We start from the raw sequence: 24,655 nt of genomic DNA, 5'->3' as shown, positions 1-24,655 counted from the left end.
GTTGGTCGACCTGGAGATTGTGGGGTTTCCTACTATACTCTCATATACTCCACTCAACAATTCTGACCCCAGGTGTGTGTGGGGTTTTCTCCACACGGCAAGCAATTCTCCAGTGAACACCAGCTCGGTGTACTATAATTCAATTCAATTTTGACACTATCTGGGGTCAGAGTCAACTCCCACAGGTTGCGGGCTTGTCAAACAAGACTGCCCCCCACTTCAGACAACAACTACAAGTAACAGTGTCACCTATACTTCTGACCAACTGGCTTATAATTCAGGAGGGTCCCACAACAACTCCCTCCTCAGATTCAGTTTGCTAGGACAGCTTACAGAACTCAAAGAAATATTTATGTTTTACTCATTTTTTTAATAAAATACTTGATATTACCAAGTATATGTTGGAAGGGGCTGGAGCTTCCATGACTTCTCTGTGTGTGGCACCCCCCAAGCAACTCCATGAGTCCAACAACCTGGAAGCTCTCTGAACCTGGTAGTTCAGGAAGTTTTTTTTGTTTGTTTATTTGTTTTTTAAGCAAACCATTTAAGTTTCTTTGAAGGTAAACAAAATATAAAGCTGGATCCCAAGCCCTAAGAATGCCAGAACTACATGTAGATCCAAAATGTGGTGTGATTTTCTCAACAGAGTTCAAAAGGGTCAGAATTCAAAAGCGTTAAAAGGCAGAGAACGGGTGGAATTCATGCACTCCATTCAGGAATTTTGTAAATTACCAGAAATAGACCCCAAGAGTCTTTTAAGGTGGGGGAAAATTCAACTCTTGGTTTTACAGGTAAAGAATGAAGAGTACCAAAAATGTTATGTTCACTTCTCTTAATTTTTGTCACACAATCTGAAGCCGGAGCTATTATATCCGCAACTCACAGCAGTTGAAACTGCAGTATTAGGTACAAGACCAGTCCCTCTATCCATTTGCTTCCATGTAATGGTGGCCAGAAGCAGAGGGCTGTCAATAGAACAGCTTTTCAAAAAGCACTAAAAGCAAGCAAGAACCTTCTAGCAGCACACTGATTTACTTTATAAGGTTAATTTACAAATTTTAAAAGCTACATTTTCACTTTTTCTCCTTTTCCTCTTCTTCCTTTATATCACTGTTTATGTTTTCTTTATCTTTATCTTTTCTATCCTTTTTGCTCTCTCCTTTTCCTGTCCTTCTTTCTTCTCTGCATCCTGGTTGGCAATCTTGTTGTTGATAAGGCTGTGCAGGGCAGCCAAAAACAGACCAGCAAGGCCACGTATATCACCTCCATGTGGTTGTCAGTCTTCAGGTGAAAGGCCTTGACAAACTCATCAGGGCTGACATCTGGCAGCAGGCTGAAGACATCCTACAGCAGGTAGATGATCTGATGGTCTATGGGTAGCCTGCCTGTCACTACTTTTACCTGGTAGCTCCTGATATCCAGAAGCTTGGAGTTCAGTCCCTTCAAGCCATGCAGAGACTTTTTATAATCTGCTGAGAAAGAGTGCCCACGGTAGTGTCTTTGATGTCTCATAACAAGCATTTGACTCTGACTGCCTCAGTTTCCTCTGCTCTGGTTTCACTGGTCACAAGCTCAAATGTTTTTATGGTTGTAGTTCTATCCACATGAACTTCTTCCACTGAAATATATGCTTCTGTTGGCAGGCTCAGGTCCTTGGGTTTCACATCAATAATGAGCAAAACAAGAGTTAGGGCAGTATCATTTCATTACTTCATTGATGGCAATGGCATTCTTGTAAAGTTTATGGCCTGTGTGGTGCCACTCAAATATTCTTTCTCTGGCATTTACCTTCTTAAACATTCCGTTTATGTTTTCCAAATAATCTTGGTCTAAAAATCAGACAGAATCATCTTTGTCATCTTCATAAAAAAGGACTTAGTCATTATCATAAAAAGGGACTGCAAAACTCTTGGACACATCAAGTATTTTCTTTTGCCATGACCCCAGTAGCTTGCTTCTGGTTTCCAGCCTTGCCAAATCAGTTGAATTGATCCACCACACTGAGCAGCAACAGGGGGTAGACCACCACCTTCTGCACCGCCAGCTCTGGCATCACAGCACACCCCATCCCTCAAGGCCTGGCTCTCTGCCACTCACAAACACCGACAGCGGCAAGGACTCCTGCAGCTCCTCCAGTCCCAGCTTCTCTTATTCCAGTTTGGCAGCTGCTGCCAGTTCAGGAACTTTCATGGAGGAGGCTTCATCCAATAGGCATGATGGATTTATTAACTCAACTTCGAGCCCCACTCCCCTTCCCAGAGGATAGCGGGTAGAGTCGAATGTGTTAAGCTTCTAATCATGGCTTGGTCCTTCTGGTGACCAGCCCCATCCAGGAGCCCACCAAGAGTTGCCTCATTAGAGCAAACAATGCTCCTATCACTCAGGAAATTCCAAGAGAATTAGGAGCTCTGTGTCAGGAGCCCAGGTTAAAGATCAAAGATTAGAACAAAAGACTCTCCCAGAAATCCTATCTGGTTTTAGATTTTAGGTTTTTAAGGGTTTTAGGACCTCTGTCTCAGGAACCAGTCAGCGACTGTCATTAGTCCGTTTTCATACTGCTACAAAGAACTGCCCCAAACTGGGTAATTTATAAAGGAGTTTTAGCTGACTCACAGTTCATTCAGTATGGCTGGGGGGGCCTCAGGCGGAAGGGGAAGCAAGGCACCTTCTTCACAAGGCAGCAGGAATGAGAAGTGCTGAGTGAAGTGGGAAGAGTCTCTTATAAAACCATCAGATTTCATGAGAACTCACTCACTATCATGAGAACAGCATGGGGGAAACTGCGCTCATGATTCAATTACCTTCACCTGGCCTCTCCCTCAAACTGTAGGAATTGTAGGGATTACAGGCATTATAATTCAAGATGAGATTTGGGTGGAGACACAAAACCTAACCATATCAGGGCACAGATAAATTTCTCATTATTTCACATCTCCTTATTGCAATAAGTATGGTGTGGCACATCAACAGTTTCCTTGTTTACAACTAATGCTTTAAAAAAAACAAAGATTATCAAATTCAGACAATTTAAATAGTTGTCTTAAACATTAAGTAACTGTCCTTCACATTCCCAAAGGGAGTCATCTATGTTCAAGTTAAATCATTCTTCTGTTTTCACCTCTGAGTTACAGGAAAATGGTGTCACCTTTCATCTGCCACAACTAGCCCCATATCTAGTACGAACCAGTGAAACCAAAAAACCCTCTCTCTTTTGGCAGCTTATTCGAAAAAATTTTAAGCTGTGGAGCACCTCAGAGACGAATATGGAAGATACTGGCAAATATACCGGCAAATAATTTCACAAAAAAACCCAGAAGTTCTAAATGCTATTAACTGAAAGCTTGCTGAGCAGCAATTACCATTTTTTAATGCCTTCAAGATATTAAATATATTTGATTTCTCTTTAAAATCATCCTTCTGCATATAAAAGAGGGTTTGCTGATTAACTTCATAGTTTAAATCCCTGACATAGTAAATGGAAAGAAAACAAAGAAAAAAAAAATACTACAACTACTTTATGAACATTTGACCTGACTCCTGAACTTCTCCCCAGTAAAAACCCTGCTAACTACTCCAAAAGTATGCTAAAATCAAAATAATTCTAGACGTCTACTAGGATCATGCTTTAAGAGAATGTGGCCTCCATGTATCTACAATAGGCTTTTTACACTAAAAAATATGGCTAAAGTTGGAAGATGTTATGTTTTTGACACATCTCACACAATACTTTGTGGATTATATGTAAAAATCTATATGAGTACAACCAATTCACTGATAATCTGAAGATTAGGGCAAGAAATCATTTTCTCCCCCAACTATAACAGATTTGTATATGCCAAATGGCTTCTGATTTTCTTGAAAAACTTATTTTGATCTAATGAGTTGGTGAACTTTCATAGTTGTGTTGAAACATTTATGTATGACTATCAATCCTACATCTGATATCCTCCAACAAATTTATCAGTCTGGAGCTTTAATAGAAGCATTTTCCTAGTTAATTTTGTCACTAGGCCTGCTCATAATATTTTGTAGCCACACAGGTACATATGTAAGTTATAAATAGCAAATGAACTGTGGTTTAGTGATACTTTTATTAAGTTCCTATCTTTTTAAAAATGTGTCCCAAATGAGGTTAAGTGTTATGCTCCTAATCTGATTTTTCCCATAAGCCTTGTGGTTTTTATTGCATGACTATACAATGCAGTGGCGACATTTACAAATGCACGTGTCGTGTTATAATAGAACTCACTGAAAACCAACCACTGCCCCATGTATCAACATGGATGAATCCTGATGTTAAGCTAAAATGGCATATGTAGTGGTGGAGGGTATTGGAAGGCAACAGTGAAGGAGTTAAACAGTTTTAGCTCCTTATAAATTTGCCTGGGCCTAGAATTAGAAGGATATCTTAGACTGTCCAGGCTGCCATAACAAAATATCTTAGATCGGACAGCTTATAAACAAGATAAATTTCTCACAGATCTGGAAGCTGGGAAGTTCAAGATCAAAGCACTAGCAGATTTCGTGTCTGGTGAGGGTGCTCTTCCTCACAGATGGTGCCTTCTATGTGTTCTCACATGGCAGAAGGGAAGGAATTAGCTAATGCTCTGAAATCTCTTTTATAAAGGCACTAATCCAATTCTCAAAGGCCCCATCTTCTGATACTATCACACTGGGGATTAGATTTCAATGTATGAGTTTGGAGGGTACACATTTAGCCTACAGCAAAGGCTTCACAACTATACCCTGTGTATATAAGAATTGGATTTGTGGCTGGGCATGGTGGCTCATGCCTGTAATCAATCCCTGTACTTTGGGAAGCCGGGACAGGAGGATTGTTTGAGTCCAGGAGTTCGAGACCACCCTGGGCAACATAGTGAGACCCTGTCTCATTAAAAAATAAAAAAAAGAAGATTAAAAAAAAGAATTGGATTTATAATACTTGCCCTTTTGTTATGTATGAGTGCTATAAAACAAATTATTTTGGGGAAAAAAGTATATAGTGTGATATATTTAAGTTCAAAAATCAGCAAAATAAATCAACATATTTTTGTTATAATACTCAGTAAGACCATTAAAAAAAAGATGAGAACTATAAAGATACAATCCCTCGAGAGAGAATAGAAGGGAGATTACAGCTAGAAATGGGTAAAATTCAAGTTTGTTAGTTGAATGGTAGGCAGATGGGTATTTATTATATCAGTCATTCTTCAAAACATGGTCTGGGGACCACAGGGAATCTAAGACTCTTTCAGAGGGTATGCGAGGTCAAAGAAGTCAAAGCTATTTCCATAAAAAGACTAAGATGTGGCTGGGCGCGGTGGCTCATGCCTGTAATCCCAGCACTTTGGGAGGCTGAGGTGGGCGAATCAACTGAGCTCAGGAGTTCAAGACCAGCCTGGCCAACATGGTTAAACCCTGTCTCTACCAAAAATATAAAAAATTAGCTGGGCGTGGTGGTGGGTGCCTGTAATCCCAGCTACTCAGGAGGCTGAGGCAGGAGAATCGCTTGAACCTGGGAGGCGGAGGATGCAGTGAGCTGAGATCGCACCATTGCACTCCAGCCTGGGCGACAAGAGCAAAACTCCATCTCAAAGAAAAAAATAAACAAACAAACAAATAAATAAAGACTAAGATGTGATTTGTCTTTTGCACTCTTGTTCTCACAAAAGTGAACAGTAGTTTTCCAGCAATCCAGCCATGCTTATCACAACAGATTGAACGCAAAAGCAGTTATAAGAATCCCGCTGCTTTCTATTAAGTCAGTCATTAAAAGATTTGCAAAAATGTACAACAATGTTACTTTTAATATTTTCATATGTTATTTATCTTAACGTGGTTGTTTTTTAATGAATTAATAAACATTTTAAAATTTTCAGTTCTAAGTTTTAATTCAGCAAATATAGCTAGATAATGAACCATATAAAGAAAAGCTCTTTGGGATCTTCTATAATTTTAAAAAATGTAACAGAATCTTGAGGCCAAAAAATTTGAGAACCACTTCAAACCTTACAGCTGATAAACACACAACACATGACCTTTTTGTATGTAGGAAATATTTCATATTAGTAAAGTTAAAAAAAAACATAGTGTAGTGAAAAGACAATGAAAAAACACATCACCACCACCACCAAGTGCTGCTGTATATGGAAAAGCTTGTTACAATGGTTTCTATCTATGTATAGATATGGCTTACCTATATTCAGTCTGAGAGACACAATCATAAAGTTCCTGGGCAGTAAATTTGACATTTTTATTTACCTGAAAGGAACCAAGATATAGTTATTAAAAATTATATTAAATAAAATGAGTGATGACAGCAAAATTAGAGTAGCCCATATTCTGAGAGGAAAGTTCAAATTTCTAGTTACTGCATAAAAAGGATTAAACGGTAACAATAAGAAGTGCAATGACCATAATGCTAACATGGAACTGTGTGCAAAAATATGAATCCCACTGTTACAACTTAATCTGTTAGTAGAACCAGCAGAGGTGAGATGGATCTAGACATAGTAGAGATCAAATGGACAGAAAAACACAAATAAGATTATAAACAGCAGACAGTTCTATCTGGTTTAGGAAAAAGTCTTATTTATAGACATTTTCTAAAGAAATATATTTTTCAGATTATTGGGGTCTACATGTTTAAACTTACAGGTTTAAGTTAATAAATATCTATAATTCAGAGATATAATTTATAATACCACAAATATAAAAATATTTCATCATATAAAAACTAGCTGTGGCACACATATGGAAGACACAGTGAAGGAATCTTTTATTTCTTGAAACTTACTATAGATTTAGACAATATTCCTATTTATCTACAAGGGAGAATCTGAAAACTTGCAGAGAAAAATTATTTTGATCAGATAACAAATAGCATATTGCCGAAATTTTCAGAAATTTAGAATTAGTAAAAGGAAACAATAGGCTAATTTCTATTCAATTTACTTAAAAAAATATTTCTAAGTGTTGCTAGCTGGCATGCATTTTTTGGTGAGGAAGAATGATACCACCCTGATTTAATTACTACTAATTTAAAGATTCATATCATAAAAGTCTTCTATATGATTCAATGTATTGCTTATTGGTAAAAACTCCATGACTTTCTTCAATGTTTTCATAGAAAGTTTACCATATTTGTATAGAAAATGTTTCATTCACTGAAAGTTTAAAAATATGCAGTTTTTTGGCCAGATGTAACAGCTCATGTCTGTAATTCCAGCACTTTGGAAGGTCAAGGTGTGAGGATCATTTGAACCCAGGAGTTTGAGACTAGCCTGAGGAACATATGACACCCTGTCTCTATTTAAAAAAAAAATTATATATTTATATACACACACACATATATATGGTTTTCAAATATTTAAATGAATATAATATGGATATTTTGCTTAACGTTAGCATATATTTATATATTTACTAGTATTTATATAATATTTGATATCATATTTAATGATTATATGAAATTGGTATACAATTTACCACAATTTTTATTAAAAGAATCTTCTAAAAATATTATAAAATATTCATTGAAACTATCAACCAGTCCACTTCTTCCTTCTTTACATGTTCTGCCTTCTCCTAAGGGCCGCTGATATTTTCACCATAGCCACACATTCCGGGACCTACAATGTATCAGAACACAGGCCACCAAATGTCAACACACTGCAGATATTTGGTCAGAGGATGAAGGGAATGATCCATTTTCTATCAACTGTTGAGAAAAATCAGCTGAAAAACTGACTTTGAATCTGTTAAATACGAATATAAAATAATTTATATTAAGCTTTTAATAGATGTTTAAAAAAATATCTAGATTTATCTTTAGTTGTAAAAGCAACCATCCACATACATTTAGACATTTATCCAAGAACACAGCTGGAAGTATAAAGGTGACATAATTCCAGGTTACAGTAGATAATTTACAAAGTAGGTAGTTACTTTACTAATAAAGAAAAACTGAAGCACAGTCTCATGATGGTCTGCTTCACCATATTAATTAATTTTGACTACGAAGACATTTTCACTTACCCATATTGAGACATTTGAAATTACAACTGTTAAATATCACCTCCATGGTTAAATGAACAATTTTAATTTCTAGGGGAAAAAATAGCTAAAAGATGCCACTGTTAGCACACATTAGAGTTGTGACTATAAAGTGAATTGTGAAATGGGTATCATTACTTTTTAATTGTGCTACTTACAATAAAAGCCAGATGTTAGAAATGGCTTATTTTTAATTTAGAAATTCAAGAAAAGGCAAAGGAGAAGTATAAAAATAGTCAAATTCCTTAAAAGATTTAGACAGTCCTACCATTGTTTTTTATATTAGACAAATATATCCAATGTAGTAACTGATGTAGGAAAAGTAATTCTTTTAAGAGAAATGATTTTAAAAATCTGTGAATCAGTCAGGCACAATGGTGTGTGCCTGTAGTCCCAGCTACCTGGGATGCTGAGGTAGGAAGATTGCTTGAGCCTAGGAGTTCAAGGATCTAGTGTGTCATGACTGTGCCTGTGAACAGCCACTGCACCCCAGCCTGGGCAACACACTAAGACCCTGTCTCTAATATATATTATATATATATCTGACATATATATATATATGATTCTTAGATCTACATATTCTTTTTTAATTTTTAAATTTCTTTGTTTATATCACAAGATATCATCAAGCAACAGATCCATATATTCTTATAATTAATAAGTTAGGTACTTTCTTCTAATACTCTTGGCAATAGAAACTACTAAATTATAAAGAACTATGCCCCAGAATTTTCCAGCGTATGTAATTTTAAAATCCTATTGCTCATATATATTTTAGAGCTGGAGTCTTGCTGTGTCACCCAGTCTGGAGTGCAGTGGCATGATCATGGCTCACTGCAGCCTTGAACACCTGGCCTCAAGTGATCCTCCCACCTCCAGCCTCCTGAGATGCTGGGATTACAGCCACCATGCCCAGTTCCACACATATATTTTTGTTAGACTTAATGTTTTGATTTGAAATTCAGAAAGTAAGATGAAATAATTATATGAATCATCTCAAAAGAGGAAGTTCTCTTAATAATCATATAATGTGGTGATAAAGAATTAAGGCTCTTATTTATTTATTTATTTATTTACTTATTTATTTGAGACAGAGTCTCACACTGTTGCCAGGGCTGGAGTGCAGTGGCGCAATCTTGGCTCTCTGTAACCTCTGCCTCCTGGGTTCAAGCCATTCTCCTGCCTCAGTCTCCTGAGTAGCTGAGATTACAGGCATCCACCACCATGCCCGGCTAATTTTTTTGTATTTTTAGTAGAGACAGAGTTTCACTATGTTGGCCAGGCTGGTCTTGAACTCCTGACCTCATGATCTGCCCGCCTCGGCCTCCCAAAGTGCTGGGATTACAGGCATGAGCCACTGTGCCCGGAGTATTTTAACTTTTTTGAGACAAGAGTCTCACTGTGTCAGCCAGGCTGTAGTGCAGTGGTGCAATCTCGGCTCACGGCAACCTCCACCTCCCAGGTCCAAGCAATTCTCCAGCAATTCAGAAAATAAGATGAAATAATTATATGAATCATCTCAAAAGAGGAAGTTCTCTTAATAATCATATAACGTGGTAATAAAGAATTAATAAGGCTCTTATTTATTTATTTATTTGAGACGGAGTCTCATACTGTCACCCAGGCTGGAGTGCAGCGGCACGATGTTGGCTCTCTGTAACCTCCGCCTCCTGGGTTCAAGCAATTCTCCTGCCTCTCAGCCTTATGAGTAGCTGGGATTGCAGGCCCTCGCCACCACTCCTAGCTAATTTTTGTATTTTTAGTAAAGATGGGGTTTCATCATGTTGGCCAGCCTGGTCTCAAACTCCTGACCTCAAGTGATCCACCTGCCTCGGCCTTCGAAAGTGCTGAGATTATAGATGTGAGCCACGGCTCCCGGCTGAATTAAGGCTGACTCCTACAAAGCCCATATAAACACCATTGGTTGCTTAAATAAAACTAGTTAACCATCACCCTCCCCCTTTTTTTTTGAGACAGGGTCTTGCTCTGTCAACCAGGCTGGAGTGCAGTGGTATGAACATGGCTCACTGCAGCCTTGACCTCCCGGACTCAGACAATCTTCTCGCCTCAGCCTCCCAAGGAGCTGGGACCACAGGTGCATGCCACCATGCTGGCTAATTTTGTTTGTTTTTTAGAGAGATGGGGTCTCGCTGTGTTGCCAAGACTGGTCATGAACTCCTGGGTTCAAGCGATCCACTGACCGCAGCCTCCCAAAGTGCTAGGATTACAGGCGTGAATCACCGAGCCTGGTCAAGACTAGTTAACACTTATGAAACACTCACTCTGTGCCTGGTACTGTTTGGAGCACTTTACGTATTTTACATTACTGAATCTTTGCAGAATACAAATAATTTACCTACTATTGTTACTCTCATTTTACAGATGAAGAAATTGAGACAAGGAGAATTAAATAACTCTTCCTAGTTAATAAGTAGAAGAACCAACATTTAAGCACAGGTAGTTTGACCTCAGAGTCTGTGTTCTTAATCACTGGCTTCTTAATGGAAGATGTGGCACACAAAAAGTTACGAAGAGCTAACTAGGAATAAAAGTGAAGAAATATACTTAAAGGAGTTTGACTTCATAAGAAATGTGAGACCTGAATATATGCCACATTCCTTCATTTAGAATGTTTTAAAAATTAAACACATACACACACAAAATTGAAAGTAATAATGTTAGAGGAAACATGAACAAAGGGCATTAAGCAACTAGAAATTGACAATCAACAGAATACCCGCTTCGGTTCAGTAATGATGAGGAGAGCACGCAGGTTAATTTACAAAATACACTGAAGCCTCATTTAGTTCTGCCTCCAGGGTTTATGTTGCCACTATAAAGGAAACTAAATTATAGCTTTTCTTTCTAGTAATAAGTATTTCTCAACCAGGAGTTCTTCCTTTCTGAGGTATTCTGGGTATGTAAGTTGGATGGAGAGATGGAATACTTTTGGTTGTCACAACTGGGATAGCTACAGGCATTTAGTACCTGATGTAGAGGGATGTTAAACATCCTGCATTTTAAACATCCACACAACGAAGAATTGACCTGTCCAAAATGCCTGTAGCACCCCTGATGAGAAACAATTTCGCACTGGAGAAAGTGTGTTATTTTAGGACTCTCATATTTTTACTTAGGGAATGAAAGAAAAAATTGAATATGTCACTGGCAGGGAGGAGGGGAGGAAATGGACAGTTGTAGGTCACAGGATAGGAAGTTGCAGATATGTAGGATGAACAAGCCTACAGATCATACAACACGAGGTCTATAGTTAATAAGATTGTATTATATTCAAAAGTTTTGCTAAAAGAGTACATTTTAGGTGCTCTTGTCACACACACAAAAAGGGGTAACTGTGAGATAATTGATATGTTTATTTACTTACCTACAGAAACCATTTCACTATGTATAACATATCAAAACATCATGCTATATACCTTAAATATAGGTTTTTAAAAGGGAGAAAAAAAGAATATGTCACTGACAAACTTTTATGGCATTCAATAATTTAAAGCAAATATCAATTAAATGGCATATCATTATGTTTTAGAACTCCTACTATGTTTATTTACATTAAAACTTGTTTAAAGTAGAAATGTGATAAATATTTAAAAATATTTCCCATACCTCATAGTTGATTAGGAAGTTATAGAGGGTCTCAACATCTTGATAATTACTGTTTGGGGCCAAAATCCTAAAAAATAAAATAAAAACAAAGGTGGGGGGGAATAAATGATTTCGGAAAAAACCAAGACCTTGAACTTTCTCCCAAAACATACCCATACCATGAGAGATAACTTACCGTTTGATAAGCTTAAAGGTTTATAATATTTTTAAAAATCAATTAAAAATTATAACACCAGAAACTTAATTCAACACAGGTCAACTTATTAAAATGTTTTTGCTTATTTAAATTCATACTTATAACATCAATTAATCAACAACTATAAGCATTCTTACACATGAAGTTATAGTTCACATTTTAAGTTATAATAATACAGATTTCTCAAACAATAGAAATGTGAAGTGCATTTATACAGTCTGTGCATAGAATAGAAATATGAAGTGCATTTATACAGTCTATGCATAGATAGAAATGTGAAGTGCATTTATACTTCATATCTGTTAAGCTCCAGACAAAGCTTGAGTATTTCCCACAGAAATGTTCAACCAGTCCAGACAGACAACTGATGAAATCAGCCACTTAAAAGATATCCTAATAAAAGATCTTGATTAAATTCAAATAACATTGCTTGAACTATCAGCCTACAGCTCCACGAAAAATCAACAGATTATATAAATTGTTGAAGATAACACTTATTTACAAAAAAATAACAAATGACAGAAACAGAAATAAAACAACTTTTAAAATTTATTTTGTTGAGACCAGGTCTCACTCTGTCGCCCAGGGTGGAGGGCAGTGGTGTAATCACGGCTCAATGCAGCTTCAATCCCCTGGGCTCAAGCGATCCTTCCACCTCAGACTCCCAAGTAGCTGGGACTACAGGCAAGCGCCACCAAGTTGGGCTAATATTTTAAAAAATCAGTTTTGTAGAGATGAGGTCTCCTTATGTTGCTCAGGCTGGTCTCGAATGTCTGGGCTCAAGGGATCCTCCCACTTCAGGCTCCCAAAGTTCTGGGATTATAGGTGTGAGCCACAGCACCAGGCCATAAAAATAAAGAAGGGAAGAACATATTTTTCCTTCTAGTAGTAAAGTATTAATTCTCATTTTCTTATACTAAATATTTTTTCCATCCTTTCAGCATGAATACTGTTTTTCTTTTCAGGAAAAAAAAAAGGGAAGTAAACCAGCTTGTCATCTTGGTACAGTATAGTGCCTGTGAGTACTGTCTGCCTCAGCTGTGTGAGCTTTGTCTAGCTGTGTGACCTCTGGGGAGTTACTCAACTTCTATGTGATTTATCTTCTTATCTGTTAAATTAGGATAACTATCCCTACTTCATAGGGCTACTGCAAGAATTAAATGAGTTACTAGAAGAAAAGTCATTATAACAGCATATGGAATACAGCAAGTACTATATAGTATATGTCAATTATAACAGTGACAGTAACAACTATCATCATCATCTAATACAGATGCTCCTTGACTTATAATGGGGCTATACCCAGATAAACCCATCGTCAATTGAAAACATCCTAAGTAGGAGTGCATTTTGACTTGTAATATTTTCAGTTTATGACGAGTTTATCAGAAGATAACCCTAACCCCATGGTAAGTCAAGGATTGTACTAAATGCTTTGCACCATCATAGAATTGAAAAATCCTAAAACAAACCATTATAAATTGGAAACCATCTGTAGTTTCAAGCCATAAAATACATAAACATTGATATAATGAGAATAATATATGTTTATAATATAAACATTGAGAAATCAAGCCACCTTGGTTAATTTTTAAATTCCTAATGGCTTTTAACACTGTCTCTGGGTCTTTATGTCCTTGCCAATACTTGATTCTGTCAGACTTGATAATTAACTGTTCTCAATAATCTTAATTATATCCTTAGACTATTTGGCCTTTATTATACTTGTGGGAGAGCTTTTATAAATTGTTTTTCGGGACATAGTCAGATTTTTAAAGGTCCCTTGGAGGGGGCATACATACAGAACATCTTTAAGAATATACAACAACCTCCATAAGAATACCATTTCATAGAAAAAGTTTTTCTTCCAACAAGTAATTTTAAAATACACACACACGGGGCGGAGCAAGATGGCCGAATAGGAACAACTCCAGTCTCCAACTCCCAGCGCGAGCGACACAGAAGACCGGTGATTTCTGCATTTTCAACTGAGGTACTGGGGTCATCTCACTAGGGAGTGCCGGACAATCGGTGCTGGTCAGCTGCTGCAGCCTGACCAGCGAGAGCTGAAGCAGGGCGAGGCATCGCCTCACCTGGAAGCGCAAGGGGGAAGGGGATCCGTTTTCCTAGCCAGGGGAACTGAGACACACAACACCTGGAAAATCGGGTAACTCCCACCCCAATACTGCGCTGTAAGCATACAGGCATTCCAGGAGAATATATCCCACACCTGGCCGGGAGGGTCCCACGCCCACGAAGCCTCCCTCACTGCTAACACAGCAGTCTGCCGCGATCTATCCGCAAGGCAGCAGCGAGGCTGGGGGAGGGGCGCCCGCCATTGCTGAGGCTTAAGTAGGTAAACAAAGCCGCTGGGAAGCTCGAACTGGGTGGAGCTCACAGCAGCTCAAGGAAGCCTGCCTGTCTCTGTAGTCTCCACCTCTGGGGACAGCGCACAGCTGAAGACCAACAGGGGAAGTAGCGGGAGCCGGTGCAGACGCGAACGACTCTGTCTGACAGCTTTGGGGAGAGCCGCGGATCTCCCAACGCGGAGGTTGAGATCTGAGAACGGACAGACTGCCTGCTCAGGTGTGTCCCTGACCCCTGAGTAGCCTAGCTGGGAGAAATCCCCCACTAGGGGCAGTCTGACACCCCACACCTCACAGGGTGGAGTACACCCCTGAGAGGACACTTCCAAAGGAAGAATCAGACAGGTACACTCGCTGTTCAGCAATATTCTATCTTCGGCAACCTCTGCTGCTGATACCCAGGCAAACAGGGTCTGGAGTGGACCTCAAGCAATCTCCAACAGACCAACAGAGAGTCCTTCTGACTGTCAGAAGGAAAACTATCAAACAGGAAGGACACCTATACCAAAACCCCATCAGTTCGTCACCACCATCAAAGACCAGAGACAGATAAAACCACAAAGATGGGGAAGAAGCAGGGCAGAAAAGCTGGAAATTCAAAAAATAAGAGCGCATCTCCCCCTGCAAAGGAGCGCAGCCCATCACCAGCAACGGATCAAAGCTGGTCAGAGAATGACTTGGACGAGAGGAGAGAAGAAGGCTTCAGTCCATCAAACTTATCAGAGCTAAAGGAGGAATTACGTACCCAGCGCAAAGAAACTAAAAATCTTGAAAAAAGAGTGGAAGAATTGACAGCTAGACTCATTAATGCAGAGAAGATCATAAACGAAATGACAGAGATGAAAACCATGACACGAGAAATACGTGACAAATGCACAAGCTTCAGTAACCGACTCGATCAACTGGAAGAAAGAGTATCAGCGATTGAAGATCAAATGAATGAAATGAAGCGAGAAGAGAAACCAAAAGAAAAAAGAAGAAAAAGAAATGAGCAAAGCCTGCAAGAAGTATGGGATTACGTAAAAAGACCAAATCTACGTCTGATTGGGGTGCCTGAAAGTGAGGGGGAAAATGGAACCAAGTTGGAAAACACTCTTCAGGATATCATCCAGGAGAACTTCCCCAACCTAGTAGGGCAGGCCAACATTCAAATTCAGGAAATACAGAGAACGCCACAAAGATACTCCTCCAGAAGAGCAACTCCAAGACACATAATTGCCAGATTCACCAAAGTTGAAATGAAGGAAAAAATCTTAAGGGCAGCCAGAGAGAAAGGTCGGGTCACCCACAAAGGGAAGCCCATCAGACTAACAGCAGATCTCTCGGCAGAAACTCTACAAGCCAGAAGAGAGTGGGGGCCAATATTCAACGTTCTTAAAGAAAAGAATTTTAAACCCAGAATTTCATATCCAGCCAAACTAAGTTTCATAAGTGAAGGAGAAATAAAATCCTTTACAGATAAGCAAATGCTTAGAGATTTTGTCACCACCAGGCCTGCCTTACAAGAGACCCTGAAGGAAGCCCTAAACATGGAAAGGAACAACCGGTACCAGCCATCGCAAAAACTTGGCAAAATGTAAAGACCATCGAGGCTAGGAAGAAACTGCATCAACTAACGAGCAAAATAACCAGTTAATATCATAATGGCAGGATCAAGTTCACACATAACAATATTAACCTTAAATGTTAATGGACTAAATGCTCCAATTAAAAGACACAGACTGGCAAACTGGATAAAGAGTCAAGACCCATCAGTCTGCTGTATTCAGGAGACCCATCTCACATGCAGAGACATACATAGGCTCAAAATAAAGGGATGGAGGAAGATCTACCAAGCAAATGGAGAACAAAAAAAAGCAGGGGTTGCAATCCTAGTCTCTGATAAAACAGACTTTAAACCATCAAAGATCAAAAGAGACAAAGAAGGCCATTACATAATGGTAAAGGGATCAATTCAACAGGAAGAGCTAACTCTCCTAAATATATATGCACCCAATACAGGAGCACCCAGATTCATAAAGCAAGTCCTTAGAGACTTACAAAGAGACTTAGACTCCCATACAATAATAATGGGGGACTTCAACACTCCGCTGTCAACATTAGACAGATCAACGAGACAGAAAGTTAACAAGGATATCCAGGAATTGAACTCATCTCTGCACCAAGCGGACCTAATAGACATCTATAGAACTCTCCACCCCAAATCAACAGAATATACATTCTTCTCAGCACCACATCGCACTTATTCCAAAATTGACCACATAATTGGAAGTAAAGTACTCCTCAGCAAATGTAAAAGAACAGAAATTATAACAAACTGTCTCTCAGACCACAGTGCAATCAAACTAGAACTCAGGACTAAGAAACTCAATCAAAACCGCTCAACTACATGGAAACTGAACAACCTGCTCCTGAATGACTACTGGGTACATAACGAAATGAAAGCGGAAATAAAGATGTTCTTTGAAACCAATGAGAACAAAGATACAACATACCAGAATCTCTGGGACACATTTAAAGCAGTGTGTAGAGGGAAATTTATAGCACTAAATGCCCACAAGAGAAAGCAGGAAAGATCTAAAATTGACACTCTAACATCACAATTAAAAGAACTAGAGAGGCAAGAGCAATCACATTCAAAAGCTAGCAGAAGGCAAGAAATAACTAAGATCAGAGCAGAACTGAAGGAGATAGAGACACAAAAAACCCTCCAAAAAATCAATGAATCCAGGAGTTGGTTTTTTGAAAAGATCAACAAAATTGACAGACCGCTAGCAAGGCTAATAAAGAAAAAAAGAGAGAGGAATCAAATAGATGCAATAAAAAATGATAAAGGGGATATCACCACTGACCCCACAGAAATACAAACTACCATCAGAGAATACTATAAACGCCTCTACGCAAATCAACTAGAAAATCTAGAAGAAATGGATAATTTCCTGGACACTTACACTCTCCCAAGGCTAAACCAGGAAGAAGTTGAATCCCTGAATAGACCAATAGCAGGCTCTGAAATTGAGGCAACAATTAATAGCCTACCCACCAAAAAAAGTCCAGGACCAGATGGATTCACAGCTGAATTCTACCAGAGGTACAAGGAGGAGCTGGTACCATTCCTTCTGAAACTATTCCAATCAATAGAAAAAGAGGGAATCCTCCCTAACTCATTTTATGAGGCCAACATCATCCTGATACCAAAGCCTGGCAGAGACACAACAAAAAAAGAGAATTTTAGACCAATATCCCTGATGAACATTGATGCAAAAATACTCAATAAAATACTGGCAAACCGGATTCAGCAGCACATCAAAAAGCTTATCCACCATGATCAAGTGGGCTTCATCCCTGGGATGCAAGGCTGGTTCAACATTCGCAAATCAATAAACGTAATCCAGCATATAAACAGAACCAAAGACAAGAACCACATGATTGTCTCAATAGATGCAGAAAAGGCTTTTGACAAAATTCAACAGCCCTTCATGCTAAAAACGCTCAATAAATTCGGTATTGATGGAACGTACCTCAAAATAATAAGAGCTATTTATGACAAACCCACAGCTAATATCATACTGAATGGGCAAAAACTGGAAAAATTCCCTTTGAAAACTGGCACAAGACAGGGATGCCCTCTCTCACCACTCCTATTCAACATAGTGTTGGAAGTTCTGGCTAGGGCAATCAGGCAAGAGAAAGAAATCAAGGGTATCCAGATAGGAAAAGAAGAAGTTAAATTGTCCCTGTTTGCAGATGACATGATTGTATATTTAGAAAACCCCATCGTCTCAGCCCAAAATCTCCTTAAGCTGATAAGCAACTTCAGCAAAGTCTCAGGATACAAAATTAATGTGCAAAAATCACAAGCATTCTTATACACCAGCAACAGACAAGCAGAGAGCCAAATCAGGAATGAACTTCCATTCACAATTGCTTCAAAGAGAATAAAATACCTAGGAATCCAGCTTACAAGGGATGTAAAGGACCTCTTCAAGGAGAACTACAAACCACTGCTCAGTGAAATCAAAGAGGACACAAACAAATGGAAGAACATACCATGCTCATGGATAGGAAGAATCAATATCGTGAAAATGGCCATACTCCCCAAGGTTATTTATAGATTCAATGCCATCCCCATCAAGCTACCAATGACTTTCTTCACGGAATTGGAAAAAACTGCTTTAAAGTTCATATGGAACCAAAAAAGAGCCCGCATTGCCAAGACAATCCTAAGTCAAAAGGACAAAGCTGGAGGCGTCACGCTACCTGACTTCAAACTATACTACAAGGCTACAGTAACCAAAACAGCATGGTACTGGTACCAAAACAGAGATATAGACCAATGGAACAGAACAGAGTCCTCAGAAATAATACCGCACATCTACAGCCATCTGATCTTTGACAAACCTGAGAGAAACAAGAAATGGGGAAAGGATTCCCTATTTAATAAATGGTGCTGGGAAAATTGGCTAGCCATAAGTAGAAAGCTGAAACTGGATCCTTTCCTTACCCCTTATACGAAGATTAATTCAAGATGGATTAGAGACTTAAATGTTAGACCTAATACCATAAAAACCCTAGAAGAAAATCTAGGTAGTACCATTCAGGACATAGGCATGGGCAAGGACTTCATGTCTAAAACACCAAAAGCAACGGCAGCAAAAGCCATAATTGACAAATGGGATCTAATTAAACTAAAGAGCTTTTGCACAGCAAAAGAAACTACCATCAGAGTGAACAGGCAACCTACAGAATGGGAGAAAATTTTTGCAACCTACTCATCTGACAAAGGGCTAATATCCAGAATCTACAAAGAACTCAAACAAATATACGAGAAAAAAACAAACAACCCCATCAAAAAGTGGGGAAAGGATATGAACAGACATTTCTCAAAAGAAGATATTCATACAGCCAACAGACACATGAAAAAATGCTCATCATCACTGGCCATCAGAGAAATGCAAATCAAAACCACAATGAGATACCATCTCACACCAGTTAGAATGGCAATCATTAAGAAGTCAGGAAACAACAGGTGTTGGAGAGGATGTGGAGAAATAGGAACACTTTTACACTGTTGGTGGGATTGTAAACTAGTTCAACCATTATGGAAAACAGTATGGCAATTCCTCAAGGATCTAGAACTAGATGTACCATATGACCCAGCCATCCCACTACTGGGTATATACCCAAAGGATTATAAATTAGTCTACTACAAAGACACATGTACACGTATGTTTATTGCGGCACTATTCACAATAGCAAAGACTTGGAATCAACCCAAATGTCCATCTGTGACAGACTGGATTAAGAAAATGTGGCACATATACACCATGGAATACTATGCAGCCATAAAAAAGGATGAGTTTGCGTCCTTTGTAGGGACATGGATGCAGCTGGAAACCATCATTCTTAGCAAACTATCACAAGAAGAGAAAACCAAACACCGCATGTTCTCACTCATAGGTGGGAACTGAACAATGAGATCACTTGGACTCGGGAAGGGGAACATCATGCACTGGGGTCTATCATGGGGAGGGGGGAGGGGGGAGGAGGGAGGGATTGCATTGGGGAGTTATACATGATATAAATGATGAATTGATGGGTGCTGACGAGTTGATGGGTGCAGCACACCAACATGGCATAAGTATACATATGTAACAAACCTGCACGTTATGCACATGTACCCTAGAACTTAAAGTATAATAAAAAAAAAAAAAAAAAAAAAAAAAAAAAAAAAAAATAAAATACACACACACACACAAAAAAAAACCTTTCAACCCCCCAAAAAAGCCCTGAGGAAAACCACATAAGGAGAAGGGTCCATACATAATTTGCTTGGGTAATACATATGGAGAAGGATCCATACATAATTTGCTTAAAACATGAAGACAAAGTTCTCTAGATAAGTTAAACCAATCCTTTAGAAAGGCAATGGGAAACAAACTAGTGTGTTCTAACTTGATAACCAAGTGAAAACAAACTATCAGTCATGTGGAATAATTTATACCTATTCTTTTGTATGGCTTTAGAAATAATCTGAACTGTCCATAAAAGAGGGTGAGAAAATTAGATAAAACAAGATGTTCTATACTAAGAGGCTAGTAAGTTTAACATACTATATTAGACTCCAGAGGATGAGACAAACTCTAGTGAATAACGTCCAACCCTCACAGTGTATTTGATGAGTAAATAAAAATGTAAAATATGTACTCAAGATGCCCAGATCAGAACAAGGGACTCTTTATTTTCTCATTCAACAATTCTTTGAGACCTGGGCCCCTGGATACAACGCTGAACGATCCAGAGTAGCCCAAAGCCTCATAGTTCTAAAGAGAACATGAAAGAAATAAATCCTGACCAGACACAGGGAGATAATAAAGGAAGAAAAATATCTCATTCTTGTCCATTTGGTCATCTCTTCCAACTTTTCAATGGCTACTTGTAAATAGATTAAGAAACACAGGAATTTTAAGTTTCTAAGAAAGAAGTAATTTGTTCTAAATGTAAATAGTTATTTCACAAAATATCACAGAATTGTATTCTAATGAAAAAAGGCTTATTGGGATCTCACTGTCATTCAGATATATTACTTTCATAATCAGATAAAAACTATGTATGTTACTTTTTAAAACAAGGATATATATTATAGGATATGTGATAAAATTCTTTATTTTGAAAGATGGTTGGAGGTAAACTGAGCCCAGAATGGACTAAACAACTTTATTAAAATGCAGTCAACTTGGGGTTGAATTTAGACTTCATTACATCCTATGAACTCTGAATATGAGAGAATGGAATGTGGCCTGGCACAAAAAATTGCAAACTTTTACTCACTAGAAATACAGCTTGTTGAAAATACACAGAAAATAAAATAGAGAAAATGCCTTAGTAATTCCCCACACAAAAATTCTTGAGAGGTCAGCCTTCTCTAAAGTTTTCTCATTCTTTTTTTCTTATACCAGTATGAAGACAAAAGGCTTTTTGAATGAAAGTCCTAAAATCACCCTTCAATGGCAACTCTTTAAAAGAATGGTGGAATCAAGAAATTAGCCCTTGGGGAAAATATTTCTTAGACAATGGCCATTTTTTAAATTTATAAATATATTCACATTTGTCATTTAAAAAGAAATTCATAACAATCACATTAAGTATATATTAAACGCATATTTGCTCAAATGCATATCAAGCTATGAAATATTTTAAAAATAAGACATGGTCCATTATCCTCAAGTGTTTTATAATCTTAAAATTTCACTCTTAAATTCTGGAATGAGTTTTTGGAAACAGATGTTGAAGCAGGATGTAATCCGCAGCTCACAGCTGGATATGCTCTGGTTTCCTTTACGACAGCATCAGTAACAACACATAATGAGTTACTGAACACATAAGTCTGACCCTGCTTTACATACACCATTTCCTTGAATTTAATTATGTAGCCCAGCTTTAACACCCTAAATTTGGTTTTGCGATCTTGATCAAGTTGCCTGCTTTCCTGTATCTCGGCTCCTTACCTGTGAAATGGGGATAAAGTAGTGTTAACCTCATAAAGTTACCGTACGAATTAAGTAATGCATCTACAGTGTTTAGCACAACACAGCGCACACAGTACATACTCAATAAATATTAGCTGTTATATAATAATCACTTTTCAGATGTAGAAACCAAGGTCCAACATTTTAAGATACTTGCCCAAGATTACACAGTGAGTGGTGGTAAATATTCAAATCTCCTTGGGTTTGATTCTAGGACTCATACTTTTCCCACCAATAAAAGGACAACCAACACCATTTTCTTGCCTTTAAATTATTTTACAAAATCAAATGAAATAAAGTCCATTTAAAATAGTTAAAGTATTGCTTTTATATGTAAGCAAAAAAAAAAAAAAAAAAAAAGCTGCCTTTTATCAAATGCTTCTGGCAAATTATTTCATGTATGTTCAAACACTAATGTAGTTGTTTTATCTTTATCAGAGCCACAAAGCAAGTTGGTTAACAGAACTGACACTCACTAGACGTCCTGACTCAGTCACACAGGCACTCTGAATATTCTATTTATCCATGAACAATTAGCATTAATGTTAATCTGAATTAAACGAATTTCATTTCTATATAACTCAATATCAGATAAAAATCAATACATCTCTTTAAGAAAAAAAAAAAGACCATGCCACTCAAGGTTTAAAAAAAAAATTTCCCCCAAATGCCAGTCAAGGGAAGCAGTGGGAGTGGAGAAGAAATCTGTAACTGGTTGTGATAAACCGCCACTCAAGTTTTTACAGACAAAAGAGAATAACCTGACTAAAATTATTAAATGATGCATTAAAATGGACTAAATTTTCCATTTGAATTTTAAAAATTCAAATAAAACTTATCTCCTATTTAGAAAAAATAAAGTTGCAGACTCAGGAACAAGGAAAGAAATCTAAAATATTCCAGTTTAATATTTAATTCTAGAAATTCAAAAAAGTGAAATATATTCTTGGATATTTATAAATAACAACTTACAACCCACAGAACTGAATAAATTGTGGTCCCTTCTGGCAAGACAATGATTTACATTAATATAATATTTAAAATAGTTTTAGAGAGTGTGAAAAAAAATGGAAGTTTTAAAAGGAATTGCAAGAAGTGGAAATGTTTACTATTTTAAAAACTCACTTTTATATTCTCTATAGCTAATAAATGAGTCAAAGTTTAAATATTATGAAGCACTTACATTGTTATTGACGATAACAAAATCATTTATTGAGCATCCACTAAGTGCAAAGGACTGAATAAATGCTATCTCCTTTAACCTCTATAATTTAATAAAGCAACTCTTTCAACTCCGTATTAGGAAACAAACACAGAAAAGGCTAATTATTATCTAGGTAACAAAGCCGGTGAATGGATGGAACCAGAATTCAACTTCAGACCACTCTGAGGCTCAAAGCTCTGTTCTTCTCATTTTAATACAGTGACATGCCTGAACAATATTATCAAATTGGATTTTGCTGATGATGAATTTAAGTTATGTTGCTGATAAACTCAGTGAAAATTTATCAAATCCACAATGAGGAAACACTAAGGAAAAAAGTCTTGGATCTCAGAGCACTTTCAGGGGGGATTATTTATTTCAAGTAAAACTAAAATTATACATTTTCTATAGTTAATTTGGAAAATCAGCTATGCAAATGAGAGCTAGCCATCAGTCCTAGATTTTGAAAAAAAATGCCATATATAGTTAAAATGGTCAATGAACAATTAAACAATTTAAGCAAAATTAATTGTTAAAACTTTATGTTTCTATTTTTCCTTCAAAGATAAAAATTTTTAAGCTTATTATACTAATTACATATAGGCTGACTATACTAATTACATATAAGTATTAAACATAAAAACTTTTGCCAAAAGTTTGGACAAAGTTCAGAATTAAAATTTGATCTACTCAGAATACTAGAAATCTTTTATTTTTTAAGTTGGTGGTGGGAATAGGAAGAGTTTATAGGTAATTTTAATGACTATATTTCAAATTAACTTAAAAAGCAATTCTAGAGTAGGAAAATATCATTTGATAGTTAAAAGAACAGATTATATGTCTTAATGTTTGTTAGACATAAACATACATACAATTAGAATATACTAATAAATACTACAGCTTTCTGTTAATTTTGCAGAAGAGTTAAAACACGATATACACCATAAAAACTTCAACTAATCCTGTCTTTTATCTTGGGTCACCAGCCTATTCCTCTCCTGTATTTTCTTCATTAGCATTGAAACATAATAATATAATGGTTGTGATCACAGTCTCTCTGGAGCCAGCCAGCCAGAGTTAAAATCAGAGGTTTACTGTTTTCCAGCTAAGTGATATCAGATAACTTATTTTACCTCACTATGCTTCATTTCTCATTTGTAAAACAGGGACAACAATAGTACTTATGTCACAGGGCTATTAAGATGATTAAATGAGTTAACATAACTAACACACTTGGAACAATACTTGGCCAATAAAATATTAGCTACTACTATTATTATTATATTTCTTATCTTTGAAAACACCACAAATTATCACAGAGCTTGTCTACTAAGAACCAAATGAACATTCAATTCAAGCTGTTTGGGGACCTGTTCTCTTCTCGTAAGGCATCTCCAGCAGTGAATTTTTACATCATTCATATGAATAGTAATGGGCTTCTCTCCTTAGTCCTGATATTGACAATAAACATCAATAGGAGAAATTAAGAAAAGTGAAAGGCAAAAGATGTTGCTATATACTTAACCACATTTTTAATCCCTATTGATTATTGGAAAAAAGGTTAAAAAAAAAAAAAAAAAAAGGAGCCAAGTGTGAAACAAAACCATGATTGTTATCAGTGTTATCAGTAGAGAACCCAGTCTGTGAAATATTTTATGGACAGGAGGGAACATAGGAA

The 24,655-nt window shown here is 37.3% G+C and overlaps 1 protein-coding gene and 1 pseudogene across 4 annotated transcripts in view; both read right to left on the bottom strand.

Moving 5' to 3' along the window:
* SWT1 (SWT1 RNA endoribonuclease homolog) overlaps window positions 1-24,655 on the bottom strand; it is a 147,923-nt gene that overhangs the window by 8,779 nt on the left and 114,489 nt on the right. For 3 of the 4 annotated variants that reach the window (XM_030936033.1, XM_030936035.1, XM_030936034.1), the window contains 2 exons: window positions 11,683-11,749; window positions 6,197-6,261 (listed from right to left, as the gene is read on the bottom strand). In XM_030936033.1, coding sequence (XP_030791893.1) covers window positions 6,197-6,261; window positions 11,683-11,749 — 132 coding nt within the window. Of the gene's footprint in view, window positions 1-6,196; window positions 6,262-11,682; window positions 11,750-21,565; window positions 21,753-24,655 lie in introns of those variants that run through there. The other variant, XM_030936036.1, reaches the window with a different exon arrangement.
* Window positions 1,074-2,184, bottom strand: LOC104664462 (annotated as a pseudogene).

Source organism: Rhinopithecus roxellana, chromosome 8, assembly GCF_007565055.1.
Source record: "Rhinopithecus roxellana isolate Shanxi Qingling chromosome 8, ASM756505v1, whole genome shotgun sequence".
Taxonomy (NCBI): domain Eukaryota; kingdom Metazoa; phylum Chordata; class Mammalia; order Primates; family Cercopithecidae; genus Rhinopithecus; species Rhinopithecus roxellana.
Note: the sequence above shows the minus strand (reverse complement) of the source record. Positions and strands in the feature narration are given on the sequence as shown.